The sequence below is a fragment of the Bactrocera tryoni genome, chromosome 4, assembly GCF_016617805.1.
Source record: "Bactrocera tryoni isolate S06 chromosome 4, CSIRO_BtryS06_freeze2, whole genome shotgun sequence".
NCBI classification, from domain to species: domain Eukaryota; kingdom Metazoa; phylum Arthropoda; class Insecta; order Diptera; family Tephritidae; genus Bactrocera; species Bactrocera tryoni.
In genome coordinates this window covers 73,164,858-73,191,952 of record NC_052502.1, presented here as the reverse complement: position 1 = coordinate 73,191,952, position 27,095 = coordinate 73,164,858, and the positions used below count along the sequence as shown (strand labels likewise).

The window sequence follows — 27,095 nt, the reverse complement described above, 5'->3', positions numbered from 1 at the left end:
ATAACTACATCTTTTTCTTCTTTAATAGCGTAGACACAGCTTACGCAGTTATAACTACATCACTGTTGCTAAAAAAACATTAATTTATATGTGTTTTAAAAATGTCCCTTACGGGGTAATTTTAAATAATGTTCTCTTAAACCTTGATTAAATGTTAAACATACAAATTCAATGCAAAAATAAGGTTTGAAAAATTTCCCTTTTTGGGTAATTTTCTAAAATTACTTTTCTACCCTTTAAATTCTATATTTGTTGTATTTTTACTTTTACAATTTTCACTTCATTATATTTATACTGATTATATACTTGTATGTATGTATTTACATAATCCCATACGCTTTTGTTTCTTAATTCCATTGAAATGCATTTACTGCAGATGCTCCACCGAGCATATGAGTGATTTACTATTACTAATCATCGTTTAATTGCATGTTATTATTAGCCTCAAGATAGTTTTATTGTTTTAAGACACGTATTGCGCGTTATTGGTTTTGTTGTTTTTGCATTCATTCATTTGAATTTCACAAATGACGGCAACCATGCGCCAATAAGTAGGCTTGTTAGGACGAAAATACCACGTACCACAATAGCGATTGCTGGTTGCCCTCAATGTGGCTTGACTGCCAGATACACAAAAGACTACATGAACTTCGTATGAATGTTCGATTGAATTTTAGCGAAATGCATATGTGGATGTGCACATGTTTGTGCTGTGTTCAAGGCATGCAATTTTAATTGTAAACTCACAATGGCATGCAAATTCTCTGGTGCGGCAGCAACTGAAATCAGAATAGCTAATTAACCTGCGAGGTTTTCATAAAATTTGAAGTTGACGCTGCACAAGTATGCTCAAAGACAAGGTCTCCCACATGAACTTAACCAAGCGACCAACCAGAAATGGTTTCGCTAATTAATTTTGTTTTAATTTGCACTTAGTATTTTTAAAAAAGTTTAAAATTTCCTTAGAAAGATTTTGTTTCAACCTCTTTTTATCTTTTAGAAAAATTTGATAAGCTAAACGGCTAAAAATAATAAAAATGGCTACTTTTTAAAATAGTTTTTATCAAGCGTATTCGAAATTTATTCATAATTTAACCAAATTGAAAAATATTCCTTCAGTAAAAATGCAAGTATTTGTTAGAAACATCCAATTTTTGTGTTAGTATGAGTATTTACTTAAAATTTTGTAGAATTCCATGAATATTTTGAAATTTCCCATATGGGATTTTTTTTACTCTTCTTACACAAAGCGTTCTAAAAAGCAAAAAACAATATTTGTAGTTAAAATATGTAATAGTTTAGTTGGTTTCAAAAAATTTCCCTAAAGGGTAATTTTCTATTTCACAAAATTTCTTCATAGAACATTAATTTGCAATTTATAACCCACAAAAAATATTGAAAATTTGATGTTTTAGTTAAAAATCCCGTTGTTATTTTGCTTAAATAGTTTAAAATTTTTTACATTTGTTTCTTCGAAAGCTACTATAAATTATACCTTTCAACTTCTAATTAAGCATTCAAGTAATGCCGTAAAAAATCTCTCTTCATTAAGTGACTTAACTACAAAAGTTAGATCATTGTAGGGAGCCACTCAAGTTCCTTAATTTATTATTTACTTTTAGTTTGAATGTAAAACCAGCTCAACAATTTCCCGCGGGTCAACAAACTGAAGTTAAAAAAACTAATTAGAAAGGGAATAAGTAGATAACTCAATGCCGAGCTGAACAAAGAGCTCAAGCTAAACTTTAGCAAACTTGGCGTCAAGTGGCTTCTGGCAGTTGGCATAGTGGTGGCCGCCGAATGCAAATGAAAAGGAAGTTTTCCAGCAGCGCGGCTGCCAAATTGTGCTCCGCCAAAGTAGAACGCGCTGATAATGTTTTCCTTTTGTTTCAGTTCAACGCCGCTGTGGCATGACATTTGCCACGTCTCACTTACCGAACTTTACGGTGATTTGTTGTTATTGCCTGGCACAAAAGTAAAATGCTTCGGTTAGGCAAACTTTGTGAGTGTATCTTTAACGCTTTGATGTCTGCTGTTTGTTCGAAAATTTGAAATTATTTTCGCATTCGTAATTAATTTAAGTGTTTACGCTTGCAACGCACGTAACCGGGCATTGATGATGAGTTAATGAAAGGTATTCGCCATTCAGAAAGTATATGGCTGGGGGTATTAACAAAATATTAACTACTTTGGTGATAATTGCAATTTATTTATGTATATATTATATATAATTGAACATGAAAGGAGACTTTGTTTTACTGTAGGCAGATTGCAGGTGGAACCTACTACATACATAGGCTTCATATTTTGTTTAATACTAATGGAAATGTCTTAAAGGTAAATGATTTATCGAAACAGAAATGAAATATTTATTTTACATTTCATTTCTAAGTGGTCGAACGAGTACGATATACAAAATAAAATTACCTCCCGGCTCTTAGTAAGCTTTGGACTACCAGTAGTATGAAAAACTATCTGTACAGATGTAGTTAGCTCTGTTTGTTTGTTTCTACTAGTGTTTAAAAGCACTTGTTGTCAAATATTTGTAATTAATCTCCATTAAATAACCAAAGCTTAGACCCCGGGATATGGACAATAAACTAAAATTACAAGAAATATACAGGCAAATATAAAGAACACCTCTGTTGTAAATATTATTATGTAACAAATAATTTTGGTTTAATAAAAAGAAAAAACTCCTCATATTCTTGCTTAAATTCCCCCAAAAATATTTTTTATCAAAGCTGTAAAGTTCACAAAACATGCCTCACTTAATTTAAACCTAAAAAAAAAACAGAAAAGACAATTACTTACACTTTTTCTAAAGAAACTAAAATTTCCTTTAAAGGTAATTTTTTGCTAACTATTAAAATTGACAAAACATGCTAAAAGCCTCAATTTAAGCCTTAAAAAAAAACAGAAATCGCAATTATTTGCACTTTTTCTAAAGGAACGAAAATTTCCCTTAAAGGAAATTTTTTGCAAACTAATAAAATTGGCAAAACATGCTAAAGTGAGCCTAAGAAATATAAATCGCAATTATTCGCACTTTTTCTAAAGAAACAAAAATTTCCCTTAAAGGTAATTTTTTGCTAACTATTAAAATTGGCACCTGGGGTTTAAAAAAACTATATTTATGCTAATACCATACTTAAACTTCTCAACAAAAGCCCTATATCGTGATTAAAGTAATATTACTTGATATAAAAAATCAATTCAGAAGCAAAATTTAACAAAATATAAAATTTCTTCTTAGTAAATGATCGTTTTAGCAGACAGTAATTGAAACTACTGAACAAAAAGAAAAAAAAGCTGTTGGTAGACATTTTAACCAAAATCTACAAAAATTCTTTTAATATATAATTTCCATTAACGGATATTCAAAAAGTGTTCTGTTTTTTTTAATAGGCTTTTAAAACTTACAATAATTGAGGTTATTTTCGAAAAAAATAAAATATCCCTCAAAAGGGAAATTTTGGAAATTTCAATAACTTTTGCTTGCTTCGCAAAAGTTATGAATAATTTCCACGAAATTAATCAAAAATGCTTAATGCAACGTATTAGGAAATTAATTTTTATTCCTAAATGTTAGGCATTCTGGATTCGCTTTTAAAACTTTATAAATATCGAGAATATTTTCAAAAAACGAAAATATCCCTGAAAAGAGAAATTTTTAAATTTCAATATTTTTTGCTTGGTTCACAAAAGTTTTGATTAATATCCATTGAATTATGTAAAAATGCTCCAAAAATCAATGCAACGTTTAAGAAATGCACTTTTATTATTAAATGTTATGCATTCTGCATTCTGCTTTTAAAACTATATAAATATCGAGATTATTTTCGAAAAACGAAAATATCCCTCAAAAGGAAAATTTTTAAATTTCAATATTTTTTGGTTGGTTCACAAAAGTTTTCTCCATTGACTTGTGTCAAAATGCTCCAAAAATCATTTACACGTATTAGGAAAATATTTTTTATTCTTAAATACGGCTCAAGTGACTTATTTTTTACACATCCCATTATATCGTCATTTCAAACTCACAATCGTTTAGTTTTTTAATATCCATACTAACATGGATATGCTAGTAATAGCTATCTCGTATAATGGTGGCCATCATTTTTCACAGCCTTTAAGCTTAATGTTCGTGAGAATTGAATTTGAATTGCGGTTATACTTAGCTATGGGCGCCATGCTTACAACTTATATTCGCTGCCACATATTGCTGCATATGCACACATACTATATATACTTACCTATGCGTGCGAGTGTTAGTAAAGTTAGGCAGATGAAAGGATCGACAAGTGTCGAGCGTCGCAATAGGCGCGCACTTGCGTTGCACGAGGAAAAGGCAGTGTTTGCGAAGCCTGTAAGGAAAATAAAAGGCACTTAATTAGATTGCGGCGCAGCCATGGTGATGAGTTGCTGCGTTGCTTGTTAAACAACTGTTGGTGGTGAGATATGACAAACAGGCTGAAGATGTGCTGACTAGGCAGCAAATGCGGATGGTAGCGCGGAAAAAGAGTGAACGGCATGGCAAAATCGAAAATAAATGCGAAGTGACTGCATGGGAGGTAATGAAGGGGCTGGTTGATGTGCTAACATCTTCCGCTGTGTGTGTGTGTGTGCGGCTGACTTCAATGACTGACTTGTCGCGTCATAATACCGCAATATATCATATGCATGCATGAACAAAACCAACAACAACAAATAGGCTGTATTACAGCACACCAACGCGCGAAACATGACAATAACACGACAACATCATCGATGCGACATGACACTAACGCGCATTGACACATAAACTGACTGCAACCTGCATACACTTAGGCGAGTATTAGTGGCGTAGACTAGCTGCTGTGGCAAAATCCCGCATTTGTATGTGTACATAAATATATATGTATATATGGCTGCATCAAAATTCAATTGCATCTCATTGCTTGTATGCTCGTGGCGGCAAGGACACTAGTAGGCGCAATACATTACAATTCAGCATAAAATCGTTCGGGAACACTTTGTGTGCTGATACAGGCAATATTGTGAGTGTGATGAAGTAACATGAGGCTGGTCGATGTGTGAATGCGCAAATAGTTGTGCGGTTGCTTATTTTATGCTTAAGTATGTAAGCATGTGTGACGTAGTGTCTTATTTCGCTGCTGTAAAGCAATTGATAATGTATTTCAGAAGAAAACCGGAGTATTGAGCATAAGTAAAGCTTCACATTGATGCTTCTTGCAAGTTGTAGTGATATTTATAGTTGCTTCTGATTTTTTTTCGTATTTTTCTCTAAGTACTATACTTTTGTTAATAAAACTCTGAAAAAATATCAAAGGTTTGCCACGAAGTTTGTAACACCCAGAAGGAAATGTGGGCCTCATATATATAAAATATATATGTATATATAAAGCTGAGTCGTTGTATCCATGTCCGTCTGTCCGCTTGTCTGTAGCAATCTAAAATTTTGCACACGTACGTTTCTCGCCAAGTAGCTTCTCATTTGTCGGAACTATGGAAATTTTTTTCATTTGTCGAGCTATCTTCACGAAACATCTCATGGATCATTATTTAGGGCCATGATGCAATCTCCGAATAAATTATTCAGATCGGACCTCTATAGCATATAGCTGCCATACAAACTGAGTGATCGGAATCAAGTGCTTGTATGGACATTTTTTTCATTTGTCGAGGTATCTTCACGAAACATCTCATGGATTATTATTTAGGGCCATGATGCAATCTCGGAAAAATTTGTTCAGATTGGATTACTATAGCATATATTTGATTAATTTTTTTAATATGAATGCTACTGTAGATTTTTTCTTATTTCTTTTGTTTTTCGAGTCCGTTATAATTTTTACTTTTATTTTTTATTTGTATATATTTTTATTTTATTTGTATACAGATACTTAATATTTTTTTTTTATTTATATTTTTTTATTTATTTTTTTGTTTATAATTTTTATTTATTTTTTTATTTTATTGTTTTAAATTTATTGTATTTTAACTTATATATATAATTTTTTAATTTTATTTTTTTTGTATTTATTTTTTAATTATAACCTATTTATGCGTACATTTTTTTAAAATAATTTTTTGTTACCGTTATACACATTACGTTTTTATTTTGGTTATTGAAAAATAATAATTGTAATGTAGAGTTTTTAAATTTATTTTACTGATTTTACGTATTTTATAGTATTTAAAATTTTTTTTGAACGACTTTTTTTATTTTTTTATATTTTTTTTGTTTATAATTTTTTTTATTTTTTTGTTTATAATTTTTTTTTTATTTTTTTGTTTATATTTTTTTTTTTATTTTTTTGTTTATAATTTTTTTTATTTTTTGTTTATAATTTTTTTATTTTTTTTTGTTTATAATTCTTTTATTTTTATTTTTTTGTTTATAATTTTTTTTATTTATTTGTTTATATTTTTTTTTATTTATTTGTTGCCGTTATACACTAATTCTTTTATTTTTGTTTTTGAAAAATATTAATTCTTATGTAGAGTTTATTAAATTTATTTACTGCTTTTTATAGTTAAAAAAAAAGTTTGAAAAAAATATTTATTTTATTTTTCTATTTAAGTTTTTGTTATATAATTTTTTACTTGTTTTAAAGTTATTTCTGATTTTTATAATTTAATTTATTATTTTATTTTACTTTGAGTTTTTATTTAAATATCTTTTTTTCATTTATTTTTTCTCATTATTTCATTATTGTCATTTAATAAATACTAAAATATATTTTTTTAATTTTACATAATTGTTTTTTTTAGTTTTACTTTTTTTTTAATTTTAATTGTTTTTTTAGTTTTACTTTTTTTAATTTTAATTGTTTTCTTAGTTTTACTTTTTTGTTTTAATTTTACTTTCCTTAAAATTTTTTTTAATAATTTTTTAATTTTGGGTTTTTTATTGTTTTTTATTCTTCTCTATGTAAAGTTTTATATTTAAATTTGTATTGTATCACTTTTGTTTCTTTATGTAAAGACAAACATTTTTTTCTCGTAAATAAGGAGAGGAAGCCTTTTATTCAAATTCAAATGATTTTGTATTATTTTTTTTTTATACTCACAAATTCTTAAAGAAATTTTACAAAATATTAAAGTTTCAATAAAAGCCTTGCTACCTACCTCATTATTTCCATACAATATGTTTTTTAAATAAAATTCATCCTTTTGTTTCATGCATTTATGCATATGTATGTATATAGAAACTGCGCCTGTGGATATGCTATAATTTGAAATTAAAATTGATTGAACTTGTTTAACATAAACGTAACAACCCGGTGGGCGTTTTTATGTAAACGCCATTAACATTTCAACTTATTGAAATCATAATATTTTATAGCGCTTGTAATTATTATTGGGCGTAACACAAAAATATCACTCATACGCAGTGTTGGTCAGAAGTCTGTGTTTAATAAGGCTGCATATATGTATGTATGTGCATTTTTTTGCACATTAATACATACTGTGTAATTATTATGCACATTACATGTACACATATATAAATGTCAACAATATACATATGTACATATGTATGTATTTGTTTATGTATGTCTGTATATGTATATATTGACATTGTACGCAACCTTATATTGTTTTCTACAACTGAATTGATTTCGCTGGCACTTTCTTTGTGAAAAGTTGAAACACAACAAATCAGCCAAAGATAATAACAACAACAACACCATCGCGTGAACTCTGCTCTGCTGCGCATTAATCGAATTTCGCGTTAATTAATTAAGCGCTTAGTACCCTTGCACCAACACATCAACACACTAATACGCTCATTCACCTGCGAACTTCCTAGCGCTACGTTAATGTAAAATTTACTTGTCCCTTTATGTACATACATATATGCTTGTATACTTGTGCATGTACATGGTTAACTGTTGTGCAGGCGTTTCTTGGTAAAAAATGTATATCCCTTTGTTGGCGAAAATAAATAAACGCGCATTTAATTACTTAAAACAGCATAAATGCGTTGCTTTATTTTGGTCGTTAATCTGCATTTATCTCGCCAATAAACATAATTAAATTTCAAAATAAAAGATTTCACATAAAAGTGAGAGCGTATTTTAAAGTAAATGAATTTGAAATACTCGAAAGCACCATGTAGAAAAATATACATACATATGTACATACATAAATATAAATTTTTACATGTAGAAAAGTTAGAGCTGCCACATTCTTCAAAAAATTGAAGCAAAAAACATTAAAATGAAGAGTACTTTCCTAAGAAAGCTTATGCTTGAGAATGTTTTTAAGCAGTGGTATGACTAAACTATTACAAAATCGCAATTTAACAGAAAAGTCTTGAGAAAACTTATAGCTAGAAGTATTTTCCGAACAGAGCTGCCACCTGTTGGAAATTTGTAAATCAGAAGAATGTACTGTAGTAATGACCCAACACAATAGTTGCATAAAACTGTAGAAACTAAAAAAATTTCGAAATAAAAATAATGTTTTAATAAGGTTGCCACTGATGACTGAAGAAACAAGAAGTTTATAGCTAAAAATGTTTTTCGAACAGAGCTGCCACCTGTTTAAAATTTTTGAATTGGTAGAATGTACAGAGTGAATAAGCTACCACAATACTTGCTTAAAACTAAATAAACTTAAAAAACCTCGGAAAAATAGATTATTTAAAAAATCAAAAAACGATTACTGAGTTAATACATGACTAAGAAATGTGTATACAATAGAAAAGGCTTAAGAAAGTTTATAGCGAAAAGATTTTTTCGAAAATAAGTATACAACAGAAAAAGCTTAAGAAAGCTTCTACTGAAAAGGATTTTTCTAACAGCGCTGCCACCTGTTTGAAGTTGTTAATTCAATGTGCATATGTAACCTAACACAATATTAATACATATGAAGCTGAAAAAGCTTAAGAAAACTTGCGGATAAAAATATAATTTCAGTAGGGCTGCCACTTATTTCATATTAATTCTTACTATTTCAATAAGTTAGGCAAATTATAATATGTACAAAAAACGGAAGGCGTTTTAAGGAAGTTTTTTACAGTTAAAATTTTTTCCGAAAAAGAGTTGCCACCTGTTTTCCTTTTTTATCGAAATAAATTAAATTAAATTAAAATTTAATTATTATAATAATTACAACAAATTTAGTAAATTAAGAAAATTTTGCTTGCCGTGAAAAATTTTAGCAGTGTTGCCCTCTAAAAAAATAAATTTTAACAAATTTATTAATAAAAAATTAATATTACAAAATGGCTATAAAATAAAAGGTCTTGAAGAAACATTGCAGCTCATACCTTAATGGAAAATTATAATGGAATATAATAATAAAAAATCGAAAAATGCTTCTGTTAAAAATGGTTAAAAATCTGTTTTCTCTCACGTCTTTAACCCGAAAATCCCATATAAATACACTTATCAGAAAAGCTGAATACTATACTCGTATATGCGCGAATTTCGCGCATTTGCATTCAATCAACTCAATTGAGATTTTCCCAATAGTCATGTGGCCAAGAAAAATATTTATCCGAAATTTCCAATGCTTTTATTTATCTTTGGCGCCTCTCAATTTCCGGCAGCGCAAACGTTTTTATTGCCTCACGCTGAAGTGCTTAAGTAACAACTATGCATATGCAAATGCTGCCCCATACGGAGCCACACACACACACTCGCTCATGTGTTCGCTCAGTCTGTTTATGTATGCGTGCAATTATTTGAATGACAGTGCAGTTGTGTTGGTTTTTGCATTGGCATCATTTGCAGGTAAATAAATCAATTAACACTTCGCGCAGCTGTGTCTTTAATTTGATACAGGCACACAAATACATATAAAAATATACATATTGTATATAAAAGTACTTTATATACCTGCCTTGCGCCTGCTTTTCTCTCTCCTCTTTTTTTATTGACGAAAATTCCGCATACACGCCGCCCAGTGAGGTGCGATTATGCAAATGAGTTGTAGAAGCAGCAGCTGCTGCACAAGGACAACTGAGAGGATAAGATTTTAAGCTTCAATGAACACTCAGGCGCTGCTATGTGCATTAAATTTTTATACCGCCGCTAATGGTGTGGGACTCTATGTAGCCGACAGTGTGGTCTGCGGCTGTTTGAGGGGGAAATCAACAGCAGGAATGCCGTCAAGTGCGTTTGGGGAATCAGAAATCTGCATTCCAGTGCTAAAATAAAAAATATTAAAATAAATTTTGCGTTGTGAAAGTTTGCAATTTTCTCATTAACTGCTTGATTTTTCAGATTTAAGTTTATTTTTATACCCTTGCAACCAGTTGCTACAGAGTATGATAGTTTTGTTCACCTAACAGTTGTACGTATCCTCTTAAACTAATCGAGATAGATATAGGGTTACATATATATAATTGATCAGGGTAACAAGAGAAGTTTAAGTCCGGTTGACTGTCTGTCCGTCCGTCCGTCCGTGCAAGCTATAACTTGGGTAAAAATTGAGATATTTTGATGAAACAGGTTTCTTAGTACAAGAAAAGTTCGAGTTCGTAGATGGGCGTAAACCGACCACTGCCACGCCCACAAATCCTCTTTAACCGAAAACATATAAAGTGCCACAACTAAGGACTAAATTAAGATGTAAAACTCATATTTAGCACAGGGGATCGCAGTAGCAAGTGGCACCTGTGGGAAAAAAATTAAAAAAAAAGAGGCATGGCGCCGCCTTCTAATAAGTTTAATCTGCATATCTCCCAAACCTCTTAAGCTACAATAACCAAATTCGCTCAGCGCGAATACTGCAAAAACTCGTGCCTATAGTGTGAAAATGGATGAAATCGGATGAAAACCCCGTTCACACCCCATATAACGGTAATGTTCAAAACTACTCAAAGCGCGATAAATCAATAACTAAATACGCCAAAGACATTAAATTTTACCAACGAGATGGTATGAGAGAGCTTTATGAGTGCCGGTGTGAAAATTGGACAATAGGCGTGACACCGCCCACTTTTTTTTGGCGAAATCGCATATCTCGATATCGGACTGACCGATTTTGACAAAATTGGGTATGTTGTGTTTTTTTCATATTTCTATGTCACGTTGTGTAAAATGAGCGAAATCTGATAATAACCACGCCTACTTCTCACATAGCACAACTTTAAATTCCACTTCATTCGTGCAGTTTCCAGTACGCAAATCAAGAAGTAATTATTATAACGGGATAAAACTTTGCACTAAAAATGTCTTTAGTGTGTGCCACCTTATGATCAAAAATTGTTTAAATCCAATAAAAACTGTTGAAGCCCAGCCTCAGGTACCGAATACTTAGCCCTCGGTATCTATTGTTGACTTTTGATCGAAAATCTAATATAAATCTAAAATCTAAATCTAATATAAAGAATTTCGAACTTCGGGGTGACTTTATACCGCAAATATCGGCCAATATGTGAGTTATCGTACTGAAAACAACAGAGCGTGTTTTACTCATAACAGTGTGTCTTTATGTCTTAAATAGATAAATTTGAGCGAGAACTTGGCCTAGCCCCTATATAAGTAATATCAGGATTTTCGAACATCCGGTTGACTTTACTCTATATGATTGGTTTTACACCTTAAAGTATTTCCCCGGCTTTGATTTTTGCAAGTTGCAAGAGTATAAAATGTTCGGTTGCACCCGAACTTAGGCCTTCCTTACCTGTTTGTTTGATAATTTTGTTTTTGGAATTTAATATTTTTTGTAATATTTACTTTTAATATCTTGTATTAACTATTTTTACTCAAATTGTTTTTAACATAAATTTGAAAATAAATAAAAAATTAATTTTGCTAAATTTAAAGTATTAATTAATTATTTAATGATCTGTTTTTTGAATTTTGTAATTTTTTAAAGTTTTTTTTTAATATATTTTTACATTTTTTGGATTGTTTAAATTTATATCTTATTTTTTATTTTTTATATTTTTTTTTAATTTAAATGTTTTTTAATCATTATTTTTATTTTGCTTTATAAAGTACAAAACAAATTTAGTTTTTAATTTTTTTATATGCTCTTCCGATCTTTTTTATATTTTCTTAAATCATTTAATTTAAAACTGTTATTTTTTTTGCTTTTGGTGTTTTAATATATTTTTACATTTTTTGGAATGTTTAAATTTATAACTTTTTTTTGTTATATTTTTTTAATTTAAATTTTTTTTTAAATTTATTTTTGTTATAAAGTACATACATAAAGTACAAAACAAAGTTAGTTTTTAATTTTTTCTATAAATTTTTATAATTTTTTAATATATTTTTAATTTAAAACTGCTTTTTGGTAATAGAATAAAAAATACCTATTAAAAAAATTTATTTTTGAATTTTTTTTTATATATTTTTATTTTTTTATTTTAGAGTTTCGTCTGATTATTTTTATTAATTTTTTTTATATTAATTGTTATTAGCAACGTATTTTTTGTCTAATAATTATCTAGCAATGGCTTTTCTACCTTAAATCAGCAGCTCCATAATTCCACAAAGACGGTCCTTACCCTAAATACACCCTGAAATAGTTCGCAAAATCTTTGAGCACACAATTATCCCTGACATTATCCACTCTACCACAGCCGTTGTATCGTTTACGTTATCCTTGTTTGAGCTTAGCAACAGTAACAGCAGCATGCCGCTACGAATTTCGAAAATTTTCCTATCAACAATCAGCTACACAATTTTCATTACCAAACGTTACCAGCTGTGGATAAAAATCTCGACATCTTCTATTGCTTTTGCAATTTTTGCTTCGGCAAGTATAGAACAACAACAACAAAACCGCACTGCCATTGTCAACTGCTTATCTGCACAAGCCATTACATTACGATCTGCAGTGTTGTTCGGCCAAACCGCATGCATGTTTTCGTCGCCGTGTGTGTGTGTGTTGTTTGGGCGTATGTGAGCGTGAGTGTGAGTGTGTTTGTGCTTGAGCATGCATTTTTATGTATGCGTGTGTCTCAAATGTCTTACGACTTCCACATTTAGTTATTCCAAGTTTGCTAGTTGAATTTGGCAGTTGTTGTTTTCGTTGTTGTTGTTTTGATTTTGCTTCTATTCATTTCATTTGATGGCCTAACTTACGAAATGTAGACATCAACACGCAAACTCTCACACTCACACTCCGCATTTTATCATTCATTTTTTACCCGTCCTTCTCTCACCCTCTCTCGCCCTCACTCCAACTCTTGCTTGGCCGCTAGACTCCAACTTGTATTTCTCGCCTGGTTGCTATGCCTCCCTACCTCAAGCTGACCCATTCTTCTATTTATTTGTTTGTATGTATGTGTGTGCGAATATGTTTGTATGCGTGTATGTGTTTGTTTTTTTGCTTGCATGTGTATGTGTGTCGTACGCTGTGAATGTACGTCTATGCGCCTTTTCAACGACTAACACATTTATGCTGCTGACATGTACATGTTATGTGGTTATTTCTATTGCTGCTGTTGCCAGGACCTCCTGTTGTTTCGATTTTGTGAAAATATCCTTCGTACACATTCTTATCAGTTGCTATTTGGTTGTTGACTTTTGTGGATTGTTGTTGTTTTTGTTTGGCATTCTTTTTTTTTTTTTGCCTTTCACTGATGTTTTATAGCTGTTGTTGTTGTTGTTATCGTTATATTTGTTGTTGTTGATATCATTGTTGTTATATTTTCATTGTTAGGGGTTCCATTTGTTGTTGTTGTTGTTGTTCTTATTTTGGTTTTCATTGTTGCTGTTGCTTTAGTTTTCAGTGTTGTTGTTATTTGACTTTTTATTGTTGTTATTTCACTTTTTTAAATTATTATTGTTGTTGTCTTCGTCATTTATTGTTTCTGTTGTTCTGTTGCTGCCAGTTGATTTGTTGTTGTTGCCCCTTGCCGTCGTACGCCTGAATGGTTTGCACTTGTGGTTTTCCGCTTGCAACCATACGAAATTTCTAGTGCCGACCAACCATGACAAGCAACCGCACACAACAATAACAACAATAATGTTAGAGCAATTGAGCTATCAGAAGTTTTCAAGTAGGCGTTGTGCTGGCAAGTTCATACATACATACATACATATGTGTATGTGTCTGTATGTATAAGCATATGCTAGACTACTTCGCAACTTTGTTATAGTTTGTAGAAGAACTAAACTTGAGCGCTTACTTGCAGTTCATCAATATTTATATATGTATGTATGTATCTTGTATGCAGTTGAAGTAGATTGAGCACATTATTTTTTGATCACATTTTTTATTTTCACGAATTTTCAAAGTTCTTACTTCGATGAACACTCGATAATGTATGTATAACGAATTCCTCGCAGTTTCTGTAAATAAAATATAATCTTTGTTATTTTCGACGGTTAGTTGAGAATTTTAGCTGAAACCTTGTTATCCTCCTAACCGCCTGAGGCCCTTACCAACTTGTAAATAAAAAAAATTCCGTTCAATCCTAGCACTCATCTTATAGCTATTATGGTTAGTATCCTGGGACTCCTAACCTATGTAAATATATGTTATTCTGTTAGTATTCAGTGCGAGTAGCGAGTTGTGCTTTACCTTATCGGATTCATCTGATTAGCTTTCAAATAGTTACTTCATCTTTCAAATAGCTTCACCATACAATTCAATGGAACTATATTTCTAAAATAGAACTGAAATCGGTGTTTGACCTAACGATCATACACGTTCTCATACTTCCAACATTTTAGTGTATCTTCAACTTTACGAATCCATTTCTGATAAAGCCGTATCTAGTAACCTTCCTCCACGTCTTCTGTACCGGTCTTGCGCCACTATTATTTACTTGAGTATGTGGAAAGCTTAACTGTTCAAGATTAGATCTCAAGAAATTACTAAAATCCACCACCTTCAAAAGCAAACTCCGCTGGTATTCTCTTCTACTTAGCTATTCCGTTAATACCGTCATGCTCTAGTACTCCAAATAGTCCATAAGCCCAGCATTGTTAGATAACATTTTCTACTAACCCTTGAGTATTATATATCTCCGGTACTCGCATAAACTCTCTGTAATAATTGTGACAAGTACTTCAGCTTGTTTTGTAGCTTGAATGTGACCGAACTGATTCAGGCCTCCACATTGATTAAAAGCTTTAAAGAAAAAGTCGGTCGAGATTTATCATCAAAATGTATGTTAGTAGTGAAGAGAATATACATATATTGCAGTAAGAAATAATTCGTATAAAGCGAAGCTTCTTTTGAAGCTTCAGTTTCTTCACATGCGTCCGTTTTCTACCCGCGATCTAAATTAAACTGTAACTGTATTGGAGCGCTCAAGAAGCGTGGCTAAAATTCACGACCTGAAACGTAAGATAAAGTAAGCTTAGTAAGTTCTTTCTGTTATCATAGACTCATCACTTTCCACAACAAGGGTATGAACACTGACGCTATGATTTGACAATGTCTTGTATACCTCAAAAGATGCGACCGACTTCATTGGCTTTTTTTTTTTTTGGGAACGTCGAACAATTTTTTCGTTTGTGTTTTACAAATTTCTTCTTAGAAATTATAAGACTGTGGGTACTTTATATAAATTGTATCCTCTAATGCCCGATTAAGTTTCTACGACTTAAGTTATAAACTCAATCCACAGCTAAGAACCCTGCGCTACAGTATTTCGATTTCAGCAGAGACTCATCCAAGCTTTTAAAACGTCTGTTTTATGGCTACAGGATTTAGCCTAAAAATGTGATCGGATACACTTTGGAGTAAGAGGAGAACGGACCTCTATAATGAATCCGGCTCAGGACTGAAATAGACTGCTGTGTTTAGCCCAGACTTTCACCATCTCGATTTCTCTAAAGCCTTTTTAAAGTTTTGTTTATTATTACGTTTTTAAGGTTAAATTTCGCCTTTGAAAAGTTTATTAACAAGCAAATTAATTAGCTATAAACGGAAAGAAGGTCTTATCAGGCTGAGGAGGACTTCGGTGGCTGTCTGGACGTTTTGGTTTATGACATGGCTAATAATATTTCTGGTCTTGGGTTTGAAACTTGGCTTTGACAAAGATTTTTTTGTTGTTACCAAGTCTTCAAATATAATTTTGTTATGATAAATCTCTCACAAATTCAACAATTTTGCGGTGCTAGCATAGCTCTGTAGTTGTTGTCGAATAGGTAATTTTTGTGCAGACCTGTTCTCTTACTAATAATTTCCGGTTACATGCCAGACGCGCCACATATAGAAGGCGGGTTCATCAGCGCTGCAAAAGAATATTTTTTATCCTTTATTCTCCTCACCACCATCTTACTTGCTACCCATCGGTCTTCGCGGCACTTTTGTCGACACTAGGGACATCATTGTCAACTACTTTTTATTATTTTTATGTATGAGTGCTGTCAAGCGATTTGGTGTTTGCTGGATAATTTCAAACTTATGCAAATATATTCTCCAAGGGTAAGAATATAAAAATCTGCATAATGTCATGTACATTTTTCTCGCTAAAAATGAAATAGAAATTTTATATACAAACAATGTTTACTATATAACTTTTAGAGAGTAGTAGAAGCAGTAATTTCGAACAATAATTATTTATACAACACGTTTTTACACTTACAGATTTCGCAGCGCGTCTATGAAGGACGAAATACTTGTTTGCGCTGAAGTGTTTGAATTTGAGAACTAACGCTACACACTGACCTCTACACGTTGAGGCGTGACATGGCTCGGACGAAGCTTACAGTATTAACATAAACCACACGACGAGCAAGACGGAAGTCGAGCGCATAAATGAAATTACCAGCGGCAAGGATATGAGCAGCCAACACAAACACACGCATGTATGAAGTGTAGTAAATGCGACTGGAGTCGACGGCAATATGTAAAGGCGAAATGGAAATGCCGCGAAACATAGCCACTGCATTGTGTTCAAGAGAAATTGAATGAAAATTATGAAAAAAGCGGATATCAAGCTGAAAGGCAGACAAATCAAGGAAGTGCGCGCGTGTGTGTGTGATTTTGAAACTTAAATGTGGCTATAAAATTTGCATTTACATGCTATATGCCACAGCTGTGAGTTGGCATTGTCATTCAAGCGCACAATTGTAATGCAAGCGCACAAAGAATACACAAGGATAATTGCATAAATGCGCGGCTAAGTACACGAAGAGCAGGTAGCGCGTGAGTATGTACGGAAATTTGAGCGCGTTACTGGTGAGTGAGTGTGCCAAAGGCAAAGTAAGTGTTAAAAGCTTAGCAAAAATTTAGTAAGACGACAAAAAATAAATCGGTGCGTAAAAGCGAGAGAAAAAGAAAACCATAAAAGAAATTGAAGTGAACCAAAAAACACAAAAGTGATAGTTAGTGCAGCAAACTTGAAACTATTAATTAAAAAAATATAAATTTATAGTTACGCCGCCGGTAAACCGTTAGTTTCACTTACCTCGTGCCTCGCAGCTGTCATTACGGCAACGCGCGCGCGCGCTCTAACGCATTGAACCACCACGCACAACAGCGCTGTTTAGCTCCCCCGCACTAATTGAAGCAGCAACACACCAACAGCGCGAGCTCACTCATCCATATACACACACATTTGATTGCGCGAACGATCTTGTGGCTTTTTGGCTTATAAATGTACAAGGACAGCAGCTGCCGCAGCAGTCCGCAGCCAACACCGCCAAAAGCAACGCCAGAAACAGCAATAAACACAACAACAACAGCGCCAGCACCAGCCACCGATACCAATACGGTTGTAGCAACAACAAGTACCGCAACAACAAGAGCAGCAAGCGCCGAGTCCACAGCGAGCGCGCAGCAAAGTGACGTTGAGCGTAACGCGTTACTCAAAGGTCATGCGTCCAAATCACTTGACGAGCAGACAGCAGCAGCGGTAAGTGAGCGCACGACGTGCGGTGAACCCACCAGCATAAACACAGCATCAGCTGCAGCCAGCACGACACACAATAGCCTAAGCAGTAACAGCAACACGCCCATCACACTTAGCCTCGCGGCCGAACATTTGGAGGCGGAGTATTATCAGCTCAGCTGCGCCTCAGATTGTTCGGTTTCGTCAACATCCTCCTCGGGCGCGAATACATCATGCAGCGGCAGTGACGACAGCGACGAAAACAGTGAAGTGTATACATTTCGTGCGCGTCCGGCATTCCCCGCGCATCTCTTATATAACGCGGCGAAACGACGCGCTAACTTGCGACGCGAGCACGCGCCCGGTGAGTGTCATAGTGCGCCGGGGCTTGACGCCGATAGTCGACGCGGCAGCGCTGTAAGCGGACTGAGCAACGCTACTGGGGTTAGCGGCGGCAGTAGCAGTCGACGGCACAAACACAAACATCGCACCAGCATTAGCGCTGATGTGCGCGTGCTACGTAAAATCGGTTATATTGCGTCGCGCGTGCGATTTTTGGCTAAAATCTATGGTGATTTCAAATTGATAAACCCATACAGTCCGGCAAAGCAGCGCAAACAACTACAAGATATATTGCTGCGTCACTCAATACCCGATACGGATCGTAAAGGCGCTGCGGCAGCATCAGGTTATCGCACAAAGCACGCAACGACGGCGTACCAAAGCGCGGGAGCGGCAACAGCGGCCGCCGCGCATACGACGCATACAGCGCCAGCAACTGTTTTGGCCAGCCAACGGAGCACGACGCCTGATAGCGCGCGCACAAGTGCACAAGCAGAAGTTGGCGCGTGCGTGCCGGAAACGCAAGCGCCGCGTGCAGAAGAAGAAACTGCGCACAGCTCTCTGGAAGACGACGACGAAGAGGAGACCTCTGCCACATTTACTGCGGGTACGGTGCGCCGTAAGTCATCTGTGCTGGTAACAGGCGGCGACGAAAGCGTCACGGCGCAAAACTCTCTTGCTGTGCTTGAGGAGCTCTTGGTGCAGTTCTATGAGCAGCGACAGCATCGCATCACTGTAATACGGCGGCGACAGCAGAGTCGACGCGGCAGCCAGCGTGGTAACGGCAAAATTGCAGCCAACTGCAAGCAACAGTCTGCGCCGCAGCCACAACAGTTGATCATTATGAGCGGCGGCAGCGCTGTGGGGACGGACAGCAACGTCGGACAACAGCTACTGCGCGCCGATGCCGTCGATATCGAGCAGCAAACGAATTTACGCAATGCCAATAACTTATATAATAGTAGCGAAATCGATGCCGATAATAGCGGCGTAACAACAGCAAGTGCGTCCGCGACACAGCAACAGAGCAGCGTCACCGCTGGCGTGTCGGTGAACATCGCTGCCACTGCATCTAGTCAAGCCAAACAAAAGCCATCGCAGCAGCGTAGCTATAGCAATGCTTTCCTACAGCCATTCAGCATTGGTGGCGGCTGTATGGATCGACGGCGACGCGCTAGCGATTGCTCAACGCATCCCAGTAGTCAGCAATTATTGCAACAGCAGTTGTTGAGCAATCAATTGCAAGTCACGCTGAAGAACAACAACTACACCATTGGTGGTGGTAAATTTCCTTATCATCGCGGCAGTTGCGGCGGTGCGGGTGAACACTTGTTGGCCGCCAATTCCATAGCCAATCGTTCGACTATAATATTGAGCAAATCATGCAGCAATGTGGAAGGTGCACCGACGGCGCATACTGGCGGTGTTGGTGGCGGCGGCAATGCTGATGTTATGCGCAAATTAAGTTTAGGCGGTCAAGTGGATGCTGCAAATAACGGCAATCTGGTGTCGCCTGCTGCGTTGACACCTTCACCGACCACAAAGCAGCCGCAAGTGGCTGCAACTCACCCTACATTACCACAAGCACAATCACAGCAGCAACAACAACCCACCGCTGGCGGCCCGGGCAGCAATGGCAACAATGAATACAACATTGTGCAGCTAAACAATACAATCATACAGTGTCATTTCAACGACGAGGATTTTCGCGCGCTGGTCAAAGATCTGAAACGGAAAGTGGAGTACACCGAGCGCATGAATTGGCTATGTGAGTACCAAATAAATATTTTATAGTATTGGCAAAATTATATTCACTCTCATAAAAACTCCACAGTAAGGCCGTAAACGATAATTTCAATTTTTATTACAACGTCTTTGCTATTTACTTTTTCATTCGTTCTTTAAACCGTTATATGATTTCTTTAATTTTTAAACTACAACTGGAAAAAGGATATATGCGAGGTTTTTATTATGTGTCACTGATTTGGCTGAAATTCGCTGGTAGCATTGCTACAAGCAGTCTACGTTCGTATAACAATTTTCCACTTGATAGGATGCGGAATGCAGTAATTACAAGCATTTACGTAAAACAAACTATACGTAATATGTTTCTCAAACCGCTTTATGATTTCTTTAATTTTTATACTACAACTAAAAAAAGGATATATGGAAGGTTTTTATTATCTGCCACTGATTTGGTTGAAATTCGCTGGTAGCATTCCTACGAGCAGTCTACGTTCGTATAACGAGTTTCAACTTGATAGAATGAGGCATGCAGTATTTACAAGCATTTATGTAAAACAAACTGTACACAATACCTAGTTAAACAAATATACAAAATGTGAAAATGTCCAAAATGTTTTTCGTAATTTTAATACTTTTTCGAATCTGCCATCTCATTTGTGAAAAAGTATATGCACTGATTTTAAATAAAAGCGCTCAAAGCAAGGTCAAAGTCTGTAGGCGTTCATATAATACGTTTCAGCTTAAAGTAATTCAATATTTACACAGTACGCATGGATATTTATAATTTTTTGCTTTTTCCGTTGCGCTTGAGAAAAAGGATATTCGTGACATGTCTGCTATAAGTGTGCACTGCACTTGCGCTTTACATACGGCTTAGCTGCTAGCAATGTACATTCGTATGATGAGTTTCAACTCAATATATTGTAGAATATAAAAACTGCACACATTTGCATAACAACGAAAAATGTTATGGCTTCACGCGAAAAATGTCATTGAATAAACACATATAAATATACATACAATAGACTCATAACTATAAGTTAATAGCATATAAAGTACCTTTGAAGTTTAATAGCTTCATGCCTGCGGCATTCATGCTCGCCACATTCTACATACCACATCATATTGTTGCATATTCGCGTTGCAAATGTGTGTGCGGGCGTAGCGTTGCTGTGGTCAAGCTTATGGCGAGTTTCAGCTGAATAACATGCAGGTTGCATAAGTTGTGGGAGTATCCTTTATTTTTTTTAAATATATTTTTTGTGACCAATCATCGTGAAAGTAATTTTCAATGATGTGTGCATGAATAATAGTTCTATGAAGCAAATTGAATGTTATTTAATGTGTAGCAAAGGAAAAAATTTGTTTTGTGCCCATATTATTTTTTTTAGAATTTGTGATTAACTCAACTAATTTTGTTGAAATTAAATAACTAGTTTTTCCCCTACCATTCTCAACAAATTCGCTTTTATTTTTAAACATTTTTGTATTATACTAAAAAAGGATATTAAGCTAGCCACCTAAAATATCAACCAATCTCTGTAAGATTGTATGAGAGCAGTGCACTGTGTATTTGACGTTCATATAATGAGAAAGTTCCTGTAGACTATATGTGTAAAATGTCTACTTAATCATCTTGCGTACTTCTAACCTCCTTGAATTTTCTCCGGCTATTTCACATGCATTTAGTAGCAGAAGTAGGTCAAGCGCATCGCTATTGTGTGCTTAAGTGAGAGTATAAAATGTTCCTCTCATTGTAAATTACTGCAATCGGAGACATTATCCTTTGTTGCTATATCCACAATTGTCCACTTAAGTATAATATTTGTAATTTCCCTCACAGCAGTTCACAACTTCTAAACGCTAGCTATTTTCTCCACGCTTTCATACTTTTTGCTTGCCCTTTTAATGACTTTCAATTTTTTACAGTTGCCAACGCATTCACATTTTACCCAATTGCAAGTGATTTCTTTCTTTCATGCTTACTGCTACGCTAATTTGACTTCAACATTTTTCTCGTATTACTTTTTCACAATTTAATTTCGTTACTTTTTCCCCAAGCACGCCCATTTCCTTCCCAAAAGTGCAATAGCTGCATTCTTTATCTAAAAGAAAAATCTACAAAAGTTTTTCGTCGCTGCTGTTTTCACAACAACCACTCTGTACTACCGCTAAAAGCATCCATTGGCTTTGTTTCAAATCCTTTTCGCTTTCATTGTCCTTTGTTGTTACATAGCTGAAATATTCACAACATCCGTTATGTGTCACAAAGCGCTTTTTTTCATGCTCCTTTTCCGCTGTGTTTAACTGCAGATATTTAATTTTAGTAGTATATACGCATTTGTCATATTTGGTTTCTAACTATTACTCTATGTTGTGTGTGTGTTCACTTTGGCATATATACAGTTCTACTCATCCTACTTTGTAGTTAAGCTGTCAAATGCAATATATACGTTTCAATTAATTTTCGAAAGTCAAGCGTAAACGAGGAATGTTTGAAATTCGCCTTTGGTTGACGGTAAATAGTTCTAAGAATTCGAAAAAAGTTTATAACGTCCGACTGGCTTAGGCTTTCAAGCTCATACTTGGTAAATGAACGTGTCATTTAATGTATAATGTTCGTACAAAGTTTGAAATAACTGGCTTTAATATTATTGTCAGACCATGAATGTCCTTTTCTTGTGAATCATAATTTTTGTGCTAATTTTGCTATGAAAATTAAAATTTGTAAATAAAACAAATAATTTAAGCAAGCAATTCTGTTTGACATTTAATACTTTTAAGTAAATGAGTTTTCCAACTTATGCTTGGTAAATGAACGTAGCATTTAATGTATAATGTTCGTACAAAGTTTGAAATAACTGGCTTTAATATTACTGTCACACCATGCATGTCCTTTTCTTGTGAATCATAATTTTTGCCCTAACTTTGCTATGGAAATCAAAATTTGTGGATAAATTATCAAATTTAGAAAGAAAACCGATAAAAAATATATTATGCTATATAAAATCATAATTTAGCCGTTTACATAATAACTGCTTTCTAATAGTTTTACAAAAAAGTAATTTTTTCGTAGCATATACAACTAATCATAAATTATTTGTATACAGCTGTACTTTTCAAAATGAACGTAACTATCGTTCTATTAATTATATGTTTTATAATTTACAAATTGCATGATTTCTTAATACGTCACTCGAGTGTCCTTTTTTTACAAGTCTACAATTTAATGCTGTAAACATCAAAATCAATCAAATCAAAATCTTAAAAACTATATAAAATATAAAAAAAGACTACTCTCAACCATAAATATCACAACTTTTGACTGATTATCACTATCGCATTCTACTTTACTAAATGAATGTAGCTATTAATGCACTAATCATGTGCCAATTTTCACATAAATCACTTGCCCTTTAACAGCTCTTCACGAATGTCCTTTTTTTTGTATGTGAAATAAACATACTTAGAGCAACGCAAAAATCATCCATTATATTGTTCATTGCTTCAACTTGCGGATATATGCTTTCTTCCATGCTTTAACACAAATATTATTAATGAGTGCTGAAACTATATACATACATACAAACATATGTACATTTGTATGTGTAAGAGCACAATGATTGGTGCGTGTTTATGTAAGCACATAATATAAGTACATTAGCACAATTGTACGCCAACAAGCAGCTGGCAAAAATACAAACACTTTGTAGTATAATAACAAAGTTGTGCACATATCCTTGCTTTCAGTGTACACTTGATTTCTACGTTTGCTTGCTGTTTCTTACGTTTGCCTTTGTGCGCTTTGTTTTATTACACTCCATACAAAATACGCTCTCATAATGGAACAAAGCGAATCACAGCACGGTGCAACAACAATAAGAAAAATAAAAACAAAAAATGTGAAAAAAGTTTACTTTAAGCAACACTCGTTGGCAAATGAAGCCGTTGTAGTTCAATTGAGTGATGGCAGTAAATGAATTCACTTGTAAGGAATATATGAAAAAAAGCTTGTTAGGAAAATATACATATTATATGTATATATGTATGTATGTACATATAACTACAGTTGAGCTTCCATAACTCGAACTCTTGAATTGGCAATAGAAGTGAAATTTCATAAAAATTTTCTTCCCTAACGCGAAGTCTCTCAAACTCGAAGCTTCTTTGTGGATTATGGTAATTGGAGCTAGAGAAGTTCAACTGTGTATACGTACAAATATTACAAATATATTTATATGTAAATATTTAAGTGTGCAAAATTGTTCCGGACAGCTGTAGTTGCCGTTGCATATCAGCAGGTGCCACTCTCTTCGATGAAGCCTCATTAATATGACAAGTGAAATGTGATCAAATAAATGATGCTTGGGAAATTAAGTTGTTCATACGTACATACATACATACATATGTAGCTGTCATGTATGAAATAATTATTTCCAAACATGTATAAAAATGCTATATCTAATTAAAGTTAATTTTTAGATTAACTGCTCAAAGTATTTATTATACGAATTAACATAAAAAATTATATTTTTGCACGAATTACACTTGATTGAAATTGATACCCGCACAGTGTATGACTTTTTGTACACTTTCAAAAAAAGGATATTCAGGCAGCAGCTGCAAACAGTAAGCTATGCTCACGAAATTTTCTAGACATAAAGTAGTGTGTGTTTGACGTTCGTAACCAATGTTTGATATTTATTTTGTAGTGTTGAGTCTACTTTGCAGCACGCCAATATTTCAGAACTAAAACTTCATAATGTATTTTAAAGAGGTTCACACAAAATAGTAGTTTCATATATTCAGTCAAAATGGTGGCCAAATTGTAGTAATTTGCAGTTGCCAAGCACTACAAAATCTTTCACTATCATATAGCGAGTTGGATTTCCAAATATTTGTATTCATTGCTATAAAATAATATAAATGTGCGCATTTAAGTTTGCGAAATCGTTAATTACCGTAATTACCGTTATTACACATACATATGTATGTACTTCTCACTTTGTTATTGAAAATGCAGCTTATTTCTTGTTTTTTAAAAAAAGGACATTCGTAGACTCATTGTATTACGTCGCAAATTTCAAGGAAGTTTTGCAGGTGTTAAGTGGATACAAGCTTACATTCATATTGCGAGAGACATTACATAAATCACAAGTTTAAAGTACGCAATTTGTGTATATAAAATGTATGTATATTATTTTCACTAATTACACTTGATTCAAATTAATATGGCCCACATTTAATTAATTTTTCTTCACTTCCAAAAAAAGGACATTCGAGCAGCTGCTTCAAGTTGTAAGCTATACACACGAAATTTTGTATGCATAAAGTAGCGTGTCTTTAACGTTCGTAACCAAAGTTTGACAACAATAATGCGTATACTTTGTAGTACTTCAATATTTATTAGCTAAAATTGGAAGCATTGCTTACTGCAATATACGAGTTGGTTAAGCATGCAAATCAGTTCAAATTAATTGCGATTAAACCAACAATACAAACGGGCGTTTGCTTGAATTGGCTGCACCGCAAAATTTCATCTCCAAAGCGCTATCACTTGACGGCTGCGGTTGACGTATATATGTCATATATGCATGCACTTGGTTACCTTGCCATATACCCGCACATACATATACATACATACTGTATGTTTATATTTATATAGCAATTTCAATTAAGTGCTCGGCTTACCTTGTCTTCTGCATACTTGCTTTTATCTATCACACACTACCTTGTCACATACGAACACTATTGACCTTAAGCTTTTGATCAATTTTTGACAGTCAGCTTTACTTTGCGCTCACATCCAGCTGTGAGGCAAATATCTACAGCACTTGTCATTAAATGAATTGCTTTCGTGTGCAGACATATCATGGTTATTTATGAGACAGAGCAAGCACATACATACACACTTGAAGTCACCCTTAAAATTTAAATATGCTGCCGCATATGTATGTGTGCCCACAAATGTGTTTGCTTATGTATTAGTATATGCAAATTTAGTCCTGCCTTACACTCACCTCGCCGGAACATCATATATTGCTTACATTTATTTCTTGACTATATGTTTATCTATTTATACCTGGATGTATTTTATCAGCGTTAATGCTGTAAATAGCATTGTAAGCCAGTAAGCATGTACGCTCACCTGCCCACTTGGCTGCAGTTATAGCTTGCTAGTTGTATCTTTCCATTCTTATCATTGGCATTTTTCTAATTTTTTTATTTTATTTATTATTTTCTTATTATTAACATTTTATTTTATGCCATTTTGTTATATTTTTTTTCTTTTATTTTATTTTTTTTATTGCCTTTTTTAATTTTTTTTTCTTTTCATACACACGCATATATCCTTGCTACCAGCTTTTGTTTGGTGGCATTCGCAAATAATTTTTTTCCTGCTAAACTGACATACTGACTTTATCCCTTTACCCGCTATTCAATTGTGTGTCGTTGTAATATGATTTTTCACATCTACTTTTGCGTTTTCATTTCATATCATTCTACTGTGCTTTTATTTAACGCTCTGACAGAAGCAGGTCAAACCACATGCCTGTCTACTTATAGTGCTGGCTTTATTGCTGTTGTTATTATTTTTTTCCATTTGTAACATTCTTCTACAATATATTTTTTGCGTTCGTCCTTTTTCGTTTCGTATCGTTTCGTTTTGTTGCCAGCTATATTATCACTCGTCTGCATCGCACCCGTCCCGCTACATATCCTTTTTTAATATAATATGACTTTATTTATTTTTATCCGTTTCTCTATGCATATTTATTTATTTTTATTACCGCTTGCGGCTGCATGTCATACTCACTTAGCTACCTCCGTTGTCCACCCGACTGCTGTCAGATTGTATTATTCGCAATACCCGCTCACTTAATCCTTTCTACACCACTTGCTCATACTACTACTACTACTATATGCGTACAACGAACAGCAATGATTCGAATGTTGATGGAAAAAAATCGAAATGTCCTGTCGCAGCTAAAAGATATTATGTTATATGATCTATCTAATAATTTCGTTGAGGGTCTTGCTATACCATAGAAATATTTTAAGTGACCTCTGGTAATATTCTCCTAACTCATCTCTCCACTTGAGAAAATCGCTTTTAAATTGACCTTCAACTATCCAGATTACCTAATAGTCTTATCCGATCTATGAGTCCGCTTTTAATTATGATATTCCAAAGTTTAGTTTAGTTATCACGAACATCAGTTTTAAAATCTCCTAAAGCAGT

At 34.0% G+C, this 27,095-nt stretch overlaps 1 protein-coding gene across 1 annotated transcript in view; it reads left to right on the top strand.

The window, feature by feature from the left end:
- Positions 1-27,095, top strand: part of LOC120774114 (high affinity cGMP-specific 3',5'-cyclic phosphodiesterase 9A) — a 170,273-nt gene that overhangs the window by 36,868 nt on the left and 106,310 nt on the right. Inside the window, exon 3 of the mRNA XM_040103476.1 lies at positions 16,519-19,874. Coding sequence (XP_039959410.1) covers positions 17,531-19,874 — 2,344 coding nt within the window. The 5' untranslated portion in view covers positions 16,519-17,530. The remainder of the gene's footprint in view (positions 1-16,518; positions 19,875-27,095) is intronic.